This window comes from Thermobia domestica, chromosome 5, assembly GCF_964235325.1.
Source record: "Thermobia domestica chromosome 5, izTheDome1.hap1.1, whole genome shotgun sequence".
Taxonomy (NCBI): domain Eukaryota; kingdom Metazoa; phylum Arthropoda; class Insecta; order Zygentoma; family Lepismatidae; genus Thermobia; species Thermobia domestica.
In genome coordinates, this window is record NC_137458.1 from 1,076,295 (window position 1) to 1,088,844 (window position 12,550).

The 12,550-nt window shown below is 37.6% G+C and overlaps 1 protein-coding gene across 8 annotated transcripts in view; it reads right to left on the reverse strand.

Annotated features, from left to right (window-relative positions):
- MRP (Multidrug-Resistance like Protein 1) overlaps positions 1–12,550 on the reverse strand; it is a 301,358-nt gene that overhangs the window by 69,746 nt on the left and 219,062 nt on the right. For 2 of the 8 annotated variants that reach the window (XM_081758084.1, XM_081758088.1), the window contains one exon: positions 4,702–4,922. The exons of the other annotated variants lie outside the window; for them this stretch is intronic. In XM_081758084.1, the coding sequence (XP_081614210.1) occupies positions 4,702–4,922 (221 nt within the window). The remainder of the gene's footprint in view (positions 1–4,701; positions 4,923–12,550) is intronic. 8 annotated transcript variants of the gene reach the window in all.

The following is a 12,550-nucleotide window of genomic DNA, read 5'->3' on the forward strand; positions in this document are numbered from 1 at the left end:
TATATACGTAAGTAAACAAAACAGGTGTTTGGTACTTTATACGGATCTAGCATGCACATTTTTTTGTAAGTAGCTGTCCAAGTTTGCGAGCGGTTACCGATAGTTTGGTTTAATTACTTATTGCAGAGCCATGAATCCAGTTTCAAAAGGGGTGAAATAGCAAGAAAAGATATTGTGTGTGCTGAGTTTTGTATCCAGTTTCCGAAAGACGCACCAATTTCAGTACAGCCATAACTTACCTTTTCCAGGGGAAGATGACTCATGCACTGAAAGCTACAAACCGGATATGATAGCATTAAGTTACCATATAACTCTGTGACGCGTAAGTAGAGTGATCAAATTGAAGACCAATCATAAATGCATCTCAAACTTGGACAGCTGCTCTTCCTAATGGACGCATCTCAGACTTCCGAAGGACACAGATTACATCTGTACAATATTAAACAATTATTATATTTCTATTATTCCCTTACGTCACTATTATTTTCCAAGATTCCATTTGACGACAAACAGCAAACAGTGTCCAGTAGATAAAAGATACACATACATGTTGAACAGAATTACAAAACGACAAATCTTACCAATAAAATCTAAAATAAAAAGCAAATCAATATAGGACAAAACAAATGAAGAGTTAAACAAAAACTGAACTGAAGAAAGGAATGCTTTCAAATAAAGACAGTTGAATACACATTTGTAACACAAGTCAAGTGATTACTGAAATAAAAGCTACATAGTCTTAATCTAATACGAAACGACGCATTTTACGATTTTTAATAAAAATTAGTAGAACAAGCAATGTGGCATATTACGCTTTCAACAGCTTCCGCAATGTTTGGTACACACAATAAAAACTTGTTCTTGAACTATTATTCTCTTAAGGTAAAATAAAATAAATAAATAAAAAAATCAATTCCATTTTCATACGGTTCTCATTACGTATGTATTAAGTTCTGAATGTTGCTTAATTAATTTCAAACAGTTCTAATTATCAGCTTAATTTATTCCTGCTTTCCGTGCATTATATATTGCCCAACTTTTTTCTACATGAATATATCAACTGTAATAAGTTTCTCTGAGATAATCTTCTGCACGTTATTGGTTTTTATTCGATGTGGCTAATTTGCATTCAAATTCCGACAAAAGAGTACTACAGAAGGTTATTAGGTTTGTATCGGATTGAATTAGTAACGTGACTGGCATCTGGGAAATGATGATAGAACCATGCGTTTACTGTTGTGAGCAGTAGTGTGTCTGAAGTTGTAGGTAGGTGAGCGTCGTGTGCGGGTATTGTCAAGTGGCGCCTAAATTCTGTTGCTGAGAAAGGTATTCCTACATATGCACATTGAAACAGTGTCGGGAGAATGGATTTACACTCGGGATGACTACTGCGTAACCTATTGTGCCCTGTGCCCATGGCAAAACAGTCGCCCACGAAAATCATCCTCAGTGCTACAAGGAATTCATCAATTGTCGTGCCCTAAGAAAATCAACCGACCACGGGCGATGATGGGCCAGTGATTGAATTTGGCATCTTCAACTGTGAACCAACCATTTGTAAGCGGAAAATGTAACTTTATATATTAAAAAGCCATCCTAAAACGACTGAGAGAATCCGTATCGACATGTGATAACCTTGACATGTTTTGCTATGTGCAATATTCTACTACCCATAGCAACAAAGGGCACGTGTACATTACGCGCATTCTGATTGTTAAGAGAAATTGAGTGAGCGTTGTTTTCTATACCCCAACAAATGTTTGTGGTTTAAATGCATGTGAAGAAAGAGAGTTTTGTCATTAACTTTTGTTGTCAATTTAAAAAACACGTAGAAGAAAATGTGCGCCTTCTACAGAAGTTTAGAAGGAAGAACTGAAGATCAACAGTATAGTGATTCAGAGTTTTTGGACAGTCGTGAATACCTAATCTAAATCGATGTTATAAAAGAATTATACAGAATGATAGACATTAAAAAAAGTTGTTAAGATTCCAAGGACATCCATCAACCGAATTTTAACAAAACATCTGAGTATGAAATGCGTGTGTTCAAGTTGGGTTCCCCACTTTTCAATAAAACAACAAATGGTTCGTCGAGTGCAGATTTGTCAAAAATCGAGGCAAATGGTGCAATGACGACCCACACGTCATGAAACGTATTAGTTTGGCTGATGAAACCTACTGCATTACCTTGATTCATAAACCAAACCAGATAAATTGATTCATCACTAAGTTAAAAAAGGTTCGCCAATGGAAAATTCAATGTTGAGATACGAGTTATCAACTTAGTGTCTCCCCAAACACTACAGTAAATTGATTATTATAGAACTATGCTACAGACATTGAAGAAAAGAAAAAAAAAAAAAAAAAAAAAAAAAAAAAAAAAAAAATAGCACGAAAACGATCAAACGTAAAAATAAACTGGGTATTGCACCACAGTAAGGCCAGACCACATATGGCCAATACAGTTGTTTCTTACTTACAGAAAACGAATGTCAAAGTGATGCTACAACTTCCATAAAGCTCAAGTCTGTCACCATGTGACTTTTGGCTATTTCTCAATTTAGGAAAGAAGTTACGTGGAACGAAATTTCAGTCTGATCAACAAGACATAAACAGCCTGTCAGGATTTCTTAGACAGCATTCCACAAAAAGAATTCCAAAAGACGCTGGAAATCGTTTTATGAAAAATTGTTTCGCTACTCCCGGCTTCGAGATAAAGTTAACATTGAACAAGTACCCGACAATTGATCAGTGAGGGAATCCTGAATGATAAACTTAATTCTGATAAGAATCTCTCATTCGAGACACTATTTTGTCAACTTCACCGAAAACGTTAACCTTTCTTAAATGAGCTTTCCCAAACTGATATACAGGGGTTACACAAAAAAATCTAAAAACACGTCATACATGACACGTAAGTTTGGCCCTCCACTGTACAACACGTGCTGCTTTTGCCGATCTTTTTTTTTTTTTTTTTTTTTTTTTTTTCAATGTGTCATGTGGACCTTCCTCTTCCGTCAGCAGTAACCAGTTCACCTGTGAGTGTCGTGGTGTAAAAGTGGTGCGGTAAAATGGACGACCTGACAGACTTCCAAAGAGGCATGATCGTTGGTGCCCATCTGGTTGGAGCTTCAGTGGCAACAGTAGCGAACATTGTGGGGGTATCGAAAGACACTGTATCCAATGTCACGAGGGCATACACAATTCATGGGCAAACGACGTCTGCAAAGCACAACAGTGGTCGAAAGACAATCCTGTCAGATAGGACCGGAGGGCATTAAAACGGATTGTAGCAACTAAAAAGAAGATCGCTACAATGAAAATTACGTCTGAACTCAATTCCGGCCTAGAGAACCCGGTCTCATCGAAAACAGTGCGACGGGAACTTCATAAAATGAAAATTCATGGCGGGGCCGCTATCGCCAAATCCCTGGTCTCAGCAGTAAATGCGAAGAGGCGTATCCAGTGGTGCAAGGACCACAAAGCGTGGACTCATGAGCAGTGGAAACATGTAATGTTGTCCGATGAATTGACCTTCACCTTGTTTCCAACAACCGGTCGTGTTTACGTATGGAGAACACCGTTGCAGGCCTACGATACAGACTCGCGACGATACTGTCTGCTCCTAACTGTAAAGCATGGGAGAGGTTCTGTTACAGTATGGACAGTGATATCGTGGTTTTCTGCAGGTCCCATCATAACCCTGCATAGAATGATGAATGCTAAGGCGTATGAGGCCATTTTGGGGGACCAGGTTCTACCCATGGCTCAAATATTGTTTCCTGATGGTGATGGCATCTACCAAGATGATTTGGCACCCTGTCACGCTGCAAAAACGGTGAAATCATGGTTTGAGAAGCATGACCAGGAATTATCACACCTCCCCTGGTCCCACAATCACCAGATCTGAACATCATTGAGCCATTGCGGTCTAAATTAGAAAGGCGTGTTTGGTCTCATTACCCTCCACCAGCATCCCTTAAAGAACTGGAGCATGTTTTGGAGGAACAATGGTACAAAATTCGACACATCACGATTCAGGAGCTGTATACGTCCATTCCACGTCGGATCCAAGCTGTTTTGGATGCAAAAGGAGGCCCCACACCATACTAAGTATGATTTTCACACTTTTGCAAACGTTTTATATTTTTTTTTGTCCAATCCCTGTATATATGTATACCTAAAAATGGAAGATCAACCCTATTCCATCAAAACTTTTAGCTCTCCTTACGGTATTTTTTTCTGAAGTCAATATCTAGCTAAATAATATTCTGAAAACGCACATGTACGGAAAGTGTTAGGCTCTCCATCGTAAATAATTAGCCCAAAGTACACAACTTGCTAAATTGTTTTTTTCACTATCGAAAACAGCATATTTTAATGATGATGCTTAATAGATCAATAACAACTATTAGGTCTATGACAAAATTTACAATTAAACATTGAAAAAAACAAACGATCGTTACATCATGAAGCGCTCGGTTTAAAACATTTGATTCCAATTTTAATATTAAAGGTAATTATAACAATATATGGTAAGGAAAATTTTACACATACCTCTAAGACATAACAACCATTGGGACGCCACCAAATTGTTCTTGTGTATCATGTGAGAGTGGGAAAGCATAGTGGTAGTAGAAGTAATATACAACTTAATGAGTGCACTTTGTTTGTTTCCCAAATAAAATATAAATTACATACCGCAAAGAAGCAGGTAGTCCATCCTCGAATATTCATAGGGAGCACCGTGTCCATCACATCCACATCTTTAGCAAAACGATTCAAAATTCTGCCAACGGGAGTAACGTCAAAGAACGCAACAGGGCTCTTCATTATGTTTGACAACAAGTGCTTATGGAGAAGGTCGGCTGCTTGTAACGTCCCCAAGTAAATTGACAGGGACATTAACAGAATGGACGTTACTGGAATGGAAATAAAATACAAACTCCCAAGTTTCACAGCTTCCTTCATCTACTCTTTTCCAAACACATCACACGTTTGCATCTCACTTGTACTTAAGGAAAACATTAAGTGTATAAATAAGATAACAATATATTCAACTTCTTGTCACCTCATGATTAACACACAACAGTAAAAAAACTAATGGTCAACATTTTAAGGCAAGCGAGTCAAATAACAACAGAATAACATACTTATTTTGGTTTTCGAAATCTGCTTTCGTGCCTTACGAATTCAGGTCCAATCTTGCGTCATCACAACGTATCTCTGTTTCCATTTGTACGTTTGCAAGCCTAAGTTCATATTCTTAAATTTTTAATTATCTGTTAGTTGTAACAGTTTCAAAGTTTGCTGGACATTCACGATCAAAGTATTTAAAAAAATACATTACTAAAAAGACTGTAATGTGTAACATTTGTTCTACTATATTAATCATTCACTGAACCTGGAAAGGAAGCTGATTTTCCACCAGGTTTTGAAACTCTTAACAAGCATTTTCAATCAGTTGATGGTCTATAAAGCACCTCTTGCAATGGAATAATACGAAGGAAAATGGGAAGTCCATAACTGTAAGTGGCAATATTTCAACTCTATTCTGAATAAAGCAACAATCCAATGCTTGGAGTTTTCTGATGTATACAGGTATTCTTATCTTGTTAAAGTATACTACTTTGATTTATACCCATCATTCAACACATTTTCATAGTGTACTACAGTTTTCGTGACCGTGCAGAATTAATTCCAGCTTTGATTCTCTCTCTGCAAACAGTTTAAATAACATTTGCTATTACTACATCAAAATCACTATTTCTTCTCAAACTGATGTAGTTTAAAGAGCCTGTTCCCCGTTTTTAGATACGAAGGAAACCTAGTTTTACATTGCGTCATAATTTTCCAGAGTCAACCGTCTTGAGGTGCTGAAAGAATTTCCTGACATTATTATTATTATTTTGTCTAGTCAAGAAACTGTTTTCTCTAGTCGTTTCAAAGGTAAATTTAATCTGTACAGATGCCAATTTACAGCAGATTCCCAAACAAGAAATTCAACTGTCAAGTATCTGGACAGTAGCGCCTAGATCTTTTTCATTGATGGTTTGCACATCCGCGGAAGTGCTAGAGATAGAGACCTCCTGAACAGTCTTTAGGGTCTTTCTATCAATTATGTAACTTTTAGTATAATGGTGAATGTAATTTCTATCATTCTTGAAGATCGTAAAACTTCCACTCTTCCATTCTCAACTTTTCCTGTTAGTTTAACGTAATAAATACGAACTGCCAATTCTGTTGCAAAACTACTTGTCGCTTCCCTGGGCCTGAATTTTCGATCCACTTCCCTTCAATATTGAAGAACAGATCCTTTAATCTTACTTCTTTACTTCCTATAATTACATGATCAATCCTTTCACGTGCTTATGTTCATACAACCTTCCAAATCTATATGGTTCCGTTATACAATTGGTAGTGCATACTACACCATTCAGCACAATTTAATTCTTCTTAACTTGGTTGAGGATGTGCATCAAAAGGAAACACAACAGTATTTAATTCTTTCTACTTGGAGAATGCTGGGTCTAGAAAGCATTGAAGTTAAAATCAACAGCGTGCTTGTCATCTACTCACACGTAAAAACAGAATCACGTAACGTTATTTCAAAAATCATTTCACACAACTCAGATTTCTATTTTAATATATTAAAAACGTTATATATATATTTAGTGTCAAAATAATATTCCACTGAGTTCTATACATGTAGTCACCGAAAAAGTGAATGTCTCGTCTTCTGGCAATAACTTGGATACCAATGGACTAATTCAAGTGCCAGTGACCTTATGTATTTACTGAAGACTTTATAATGTTATTTTAGAATACCCTACATCATAGCGCATTGGTCATTCTTAAATACGAATTTACCAAGCAAAGAGTGAGAAACAACACTTTTTCAAGATGTCATTTAGTATTTTTCTAATGTTGCTAAAAACAAGACAGAAAAAACAAAACAGAACAATACAACTGGTCGAAAACAAAACCGAATACAAAACAAGCAAAAACTCTATTTGATAGGCCAACTTTCATCAGTAACGGTATCATTGCACGTACCCCGCGAGACTAATGTATAACTTTTTTTTCTTTCTTCAGTTATTTATATATAAATGTATTTTCTCAATGCTCTTAAGTTTAGTTTATTTTATCAACTAGTTTAATTTACTTATTTGAAATAAAAACTCTGAAAAAGAAAATTGTGCAGAAACGGTTACAATTCAAGTCAAAAACCACGATAAAGATCATAGTTACTCCTAATATAAACACACTATCACAGGCTTTCAGATACAATTGTTTTAACAAAAGGAAAATATTTTCCTAAAACAAATATCGTGGAATTGCAGAAACAGACATTATAGGAGAAAAATCCTCACAAATAGCAAGTTGCTAATATTATTAAAAATGAAATCCCCACAAAACATTGAAAATATACCTTCCACCATTCGAGGAACGCCCATGCACATTACAATACAAAGACTAACGATCAGAAAGCCAAGCCATGCCCCAGCACGATGCAGTGAAAGAAAGGTTTAAAAGAGACCTTCCTACCGAGGTAATGCAATTCAACCAAGACCTAAGGTTCATGGGAATTGTATTGTCAACCACATCGATGTCTTTACTGAACCGGTTAACAACCCGTCCAGACGGCGTGGTGTCAAAGAAGCTCATGGGACTCCGCAGCACTCGATTCAACATGTGCACGTGAAGTTTCGTAGCACTAATGAGCGTCCCCACTGCCAATGTTAGAGAAGCTGCTAGAATACTCAGAGCTGAAACATGCAAAGATCATGCAGTGCAATAACAATCCTTTTCAACCATAAATAATAATCAAAATACATTAATAAATGCTTTGTGCAAGAGAATACTTAATCGTGCACTTCCACCTGCAAAAGAAAAATCTTTGATCAAGATATATTATTACCTTCTCCGCATCCTATCTTATCAACAAAATTCAACATTCAAAGCGCAATGAATTGTATTAAATAAGCACAATGAATATTAAAATAAATAAAATTGATAAACGAAAGCAATAATCACAATTCAAATAAGCTAATATAAATCATTTGTTTTGTTTAACATAATTTACTTTTGTCCAGCAATCAATTTACTTTATTCTAGATACCCGATATCAAAGGAATGTTCAAAATATGAAGTGAAGGATAGTATGGTGCATAAATATCTGTTTGCTTGCAAATAGTAGCGATAAAAAAACCAAATATGGAAAAATATTTAACTATTTAGTATGCTATCCAGTAAACAATGCTCCTTTATGACACGGAACATCTTATATTTTCACGCTTGCCACACCTGGATACTTGTAAAATCCCACTCACGTCTCTCATGTCAATAATTTCAAACTTAAATAGTTAGAACAACGGTATCCCGAAGCAGGAATAGAAAAGACTTACCACAAAATGGTATATATAGGTATACACCCTCCATTCCAAAAGAAACCGAACTTTTGAAAACAAATAGTACCACTAGTGCCATCTGTTGTAATATTTTACCGGTGGATGGCGTAGTCCCTCATTGACAACTGGTATAAATGTCATGACATTTGGATGCACGGCAACAAAGTTATTGCGTTTCAACTGTCAGTGTGTTGTGTACATCGGTCGGAAAATGAGTTTCAAACAACGAGCTGCAATTGAGTTTTGTGTTAAACTGGGTAAAACTTTTAGTGAAACGCACCAAATGCTACAAAATGCATATGGTGGTGAGTGTCTATCCCGTACGCAAGTTTACGAGTGGTTCAGGCGATTCAAATCGGGTAGAGAGACGCTGGATGATGACGAAAGATCAGGCCGTCCCAGAACCGGATTATCGGAAGAAAACATCGAAAAAGTGCGTGAATTCATCAAACATAACAAAAAATCGTCAGTGAAAGTTATTGAAATGGAATTAGGCATTCCTCAAACAACCGCATACCGCATTTTGACCGAAGTTTTGGGCCTTAAGAAGGTTAATTCGCGGTTTGTACCACACAAACTCACCGAAGACCAAAAAGTTGATCGAATTGCGCATTGCAAAGACATCGTTAAAAGTGCTCGGCAGGATCGAAACTTCTTGAAATCGATTGTAACTGGTGACGAGACGTGGTGTTTTGAATATGAGCCCGAAACAAAGCGGCAAAGTGCTGAATGGAGAGCGCCGGATGAAGGAACACCCAAAAAAAGTCGCTTGGTGAAGTCAAAAGTTAAGGTGATGCTGATTTGTTTTTACGATTCAAAAGGAATTATCCACAAAGAATTTGTTCAGCCCGGCCAGACAGTCACTGGAGAGTTTTACTTGGGCGTCATGAAGCGTTTGCTGGCAAGAATTCGTCGTATTCGGCCCGAATATCGCGAAATCGGCAGTTGGACTCTTTTGGACGATAATGCACCATCACATCGTTCGCGACTTGTAACTGAATTTTTGGTCAAAAATCACATTATTCGGTTGCATCATCCGCCCTATTCACCAGATCTCGCTCCGTGCGATTTCTATCTGTTCCCGAAACTGCATTTGGCGATGAAAGGAAAGTGGCACGCATCGATTGATGCCATTGAGAAGGCGACGACTGCCGTCCTAAAGACCATTCCAATAAAGGACATGGAGAAGTCGTTTGACAACTTGTTGGAGCGTGCAAATATGTGTATCGATGCAGAAGGGGAATACATTGATTAATAAAAATGATTTGTTCCAAAATGTACATTGCTTTTTTGTTTTTTTTTTAAACGTTCGGTTTCTTTTGGAATGGAGGGTGTACATCATATTAATGTCGTTTGGTAGCTCCGAGCAGTCGGTAAGATGAAAGAGCTGGACGCATGGGTGCCGTGAGTTGACACAAGAATCATCGTCTGAAGGTGTGCAGTTTTCTAGTGTAAGGAATAACCTGAACAGTTTCCTATATCGAATTTACCTTTCAAATGAGAAATGAGTCTGTTACGATAATCATAAACGGTCAGGACATTGGTTGGATCATGATTATCATCTAGGACAGTTTCCGTTTCTTAACCACCTTTTCATCCACAGAATGAGATGGTGGTCTACAGTGGGAGTAATCCATGTCGTCTTTTTCACCCGAGATGAAATAGTCAATGCCGATTGTTACAGTGCTGACCTCCACGAATTGCACCGAAAACTAGTCCGCATGTATAAAGCAATGCTTAAGAGACATGGTGGACGACAATGCTTGCCCACAGTCACGCAAAGGACGGTCAGGCTCTCCATGAGTTGCAGTTTGAAACTGCTTTCCCTCCATTTAATCTCTCCCAGTGATTACTTCTTCCGGCCTCGATCACTTCTTGGGACGGAAGACTATTCCCTGATGATCAGACAGTGAAGACTTCTTCGTATCGATGACTCCAGACTTATTTCGCCACGGAATCCAATCGTTGGGAGAGCGATGGTGTGTCGTTTCAGACGGCGACTATTTTGATTAATTATATAATGGTTTTCATTATTTTATTTATTTTTAGCCTTTGGAAATGATGTATTTAGGCTGGATATTTCATTCGTACTATCCTACTACAAATTTCACATTTATAATTTAAATTCATGTCTCTTCTTTCTATTTGCAAGCCTTGGAAAATAATATGGTAGTATTTTTTGTTGCTATTTACATCGCACAATTTAAATTACTGTGATTAGTAATTGTCTGAAAGTAATCACAAAGTTGCCGTATTAATCACTCTCATTTCCACCACCTTGATTATTGTAAGTAGTAATTTCTTTTCCCAAGATGCTCTTCTTTTGGCTACTCAATTTACACCAATTTTATATGAGTGATCTTCCAACTTCGCTCTACATTTTATTGTAATACACACTGTTCCCCACGTGATAACACAAACATGTCTGAGTAAAATCTGAGTCCTTACGGAACATCGAGGTTACGATGAAGAGGACCTACTATTAGCGTGGGATCCGAACCTCATCCGGAATTGAATCCGGCGCACAGACCATCCTCAAAGTGTAGACCGTTTCTCGCTACATTCTCGCCTCCAAGGATCACGTCATCGTTCCCAGAACGGAAAGAAGTGTTTTTTACTATGGATGTGATAGAAAGTGTAGCAGAAGGGAATTCTTATGTTAAAATGAAGCCTGGTAAAGAATAGTAATACATGAAAGATTCTCAATCTACGGCAACTGACCTGACACTCACGATTATATTTAAAAGAAAAAAAAACTGAAAATTTATCCCGAGCAAGTATAACACCGTTAAAAAATATAACATCTTCGTTAAAAAGGTGCTTAATCTAGAACTTTGGGGATGGCGTTTCTAATGGATATTCTTAATACAACCAATACAAATACTTTTAGTATGAAGACATAGGAGTTAGTAGTTTACATGTTAAAACACCAAAAGCTGTTCCATTACGCAGCTGCGTCTTCGCAGCGTCTATAACTTCTTCCATGGAAAGTTCGCAAATATATATATATTTCGCTACCAATACAAATTAAAAATGTTATCTTCTACTCCGTACCCTCACGCAACAACCTGCAAGACTATGTTCTATATTTTAGAATTAGTTCCATAACCTGTTCTATTAAATCGATTTCACATTACTTGACTACAATGCAACAAGAAAATATATTAGCTTTCAGTACTTAGTGAACTTGGTTTAATATTGTCCCATTCGAAAAATTATGATGAAGGTTATCTTCAAATTATTGTCTGTCTGTCTGTCTGTATGGTGATGCAAATCCACTAGCAACTTGGCTAATCCTCCTAGCACAGATCTATTTATTTACTCAGTTTTATATACAGTAGGCAAAAAATTATTCATACTAAGAAAGAAACCTATGATCACGCACTTCAAATGCGAAAGTGCCATTCTCAAGGTGACAAAAGATGATCCCTGACAGAAAGCATGTGAGAGACGTGACACCAACAAGCACGTTATTTTCACGCTGTGGTATCGCCGAAAATACTCGCTTCTGTAGAGTCTTACAAATATTGCAAGCACATTGTCTTTATTTGTCTACATTAATTATTGTTTTAATGACTCCCTTTTGATAATTCCTATAATTCTAAGTAGCCATTATCACATTCTTTTTCACGAGGGTACAACGTGAGATCCAGAATAGCATCCCTATAGCGCTGAGCTGTCATTGTGCCACGCAGAACATACAGACCAGTACGTCCTCCAAGCGAGATGCCACCCCACACCAGCACACTTGCATCATCATATCTATCCGTTTCAAGAGTATTGAATGTATGGTAAAGGGTTCTTGTTTCTCGCCAGACCAATTTGCGTCGACAATCACTGTCCAGAGAAAATCTAAACTCATCAGTAAAGAGAACTGACTGCCATTGTTCCTGGGTGCAACTCACATGCGCTCTTGCCAAATTTAATTGGTGCCTCTTGTGACACCGGGTAAGGAGTACACACCACTAGTCTTGTGGCATACAATCCACTTCCGGTACTGTACTCGTTGATAGAGAACGTCCAGTGGCAGCAACAGTCCCCACACGCACTTGAGTTGCTGTTGCAGACCCGTTTCTTTGACTTGTCAAACGGACATATCGATCATCCTTGGCCGATGTCACACGCGATCGACCGCCACT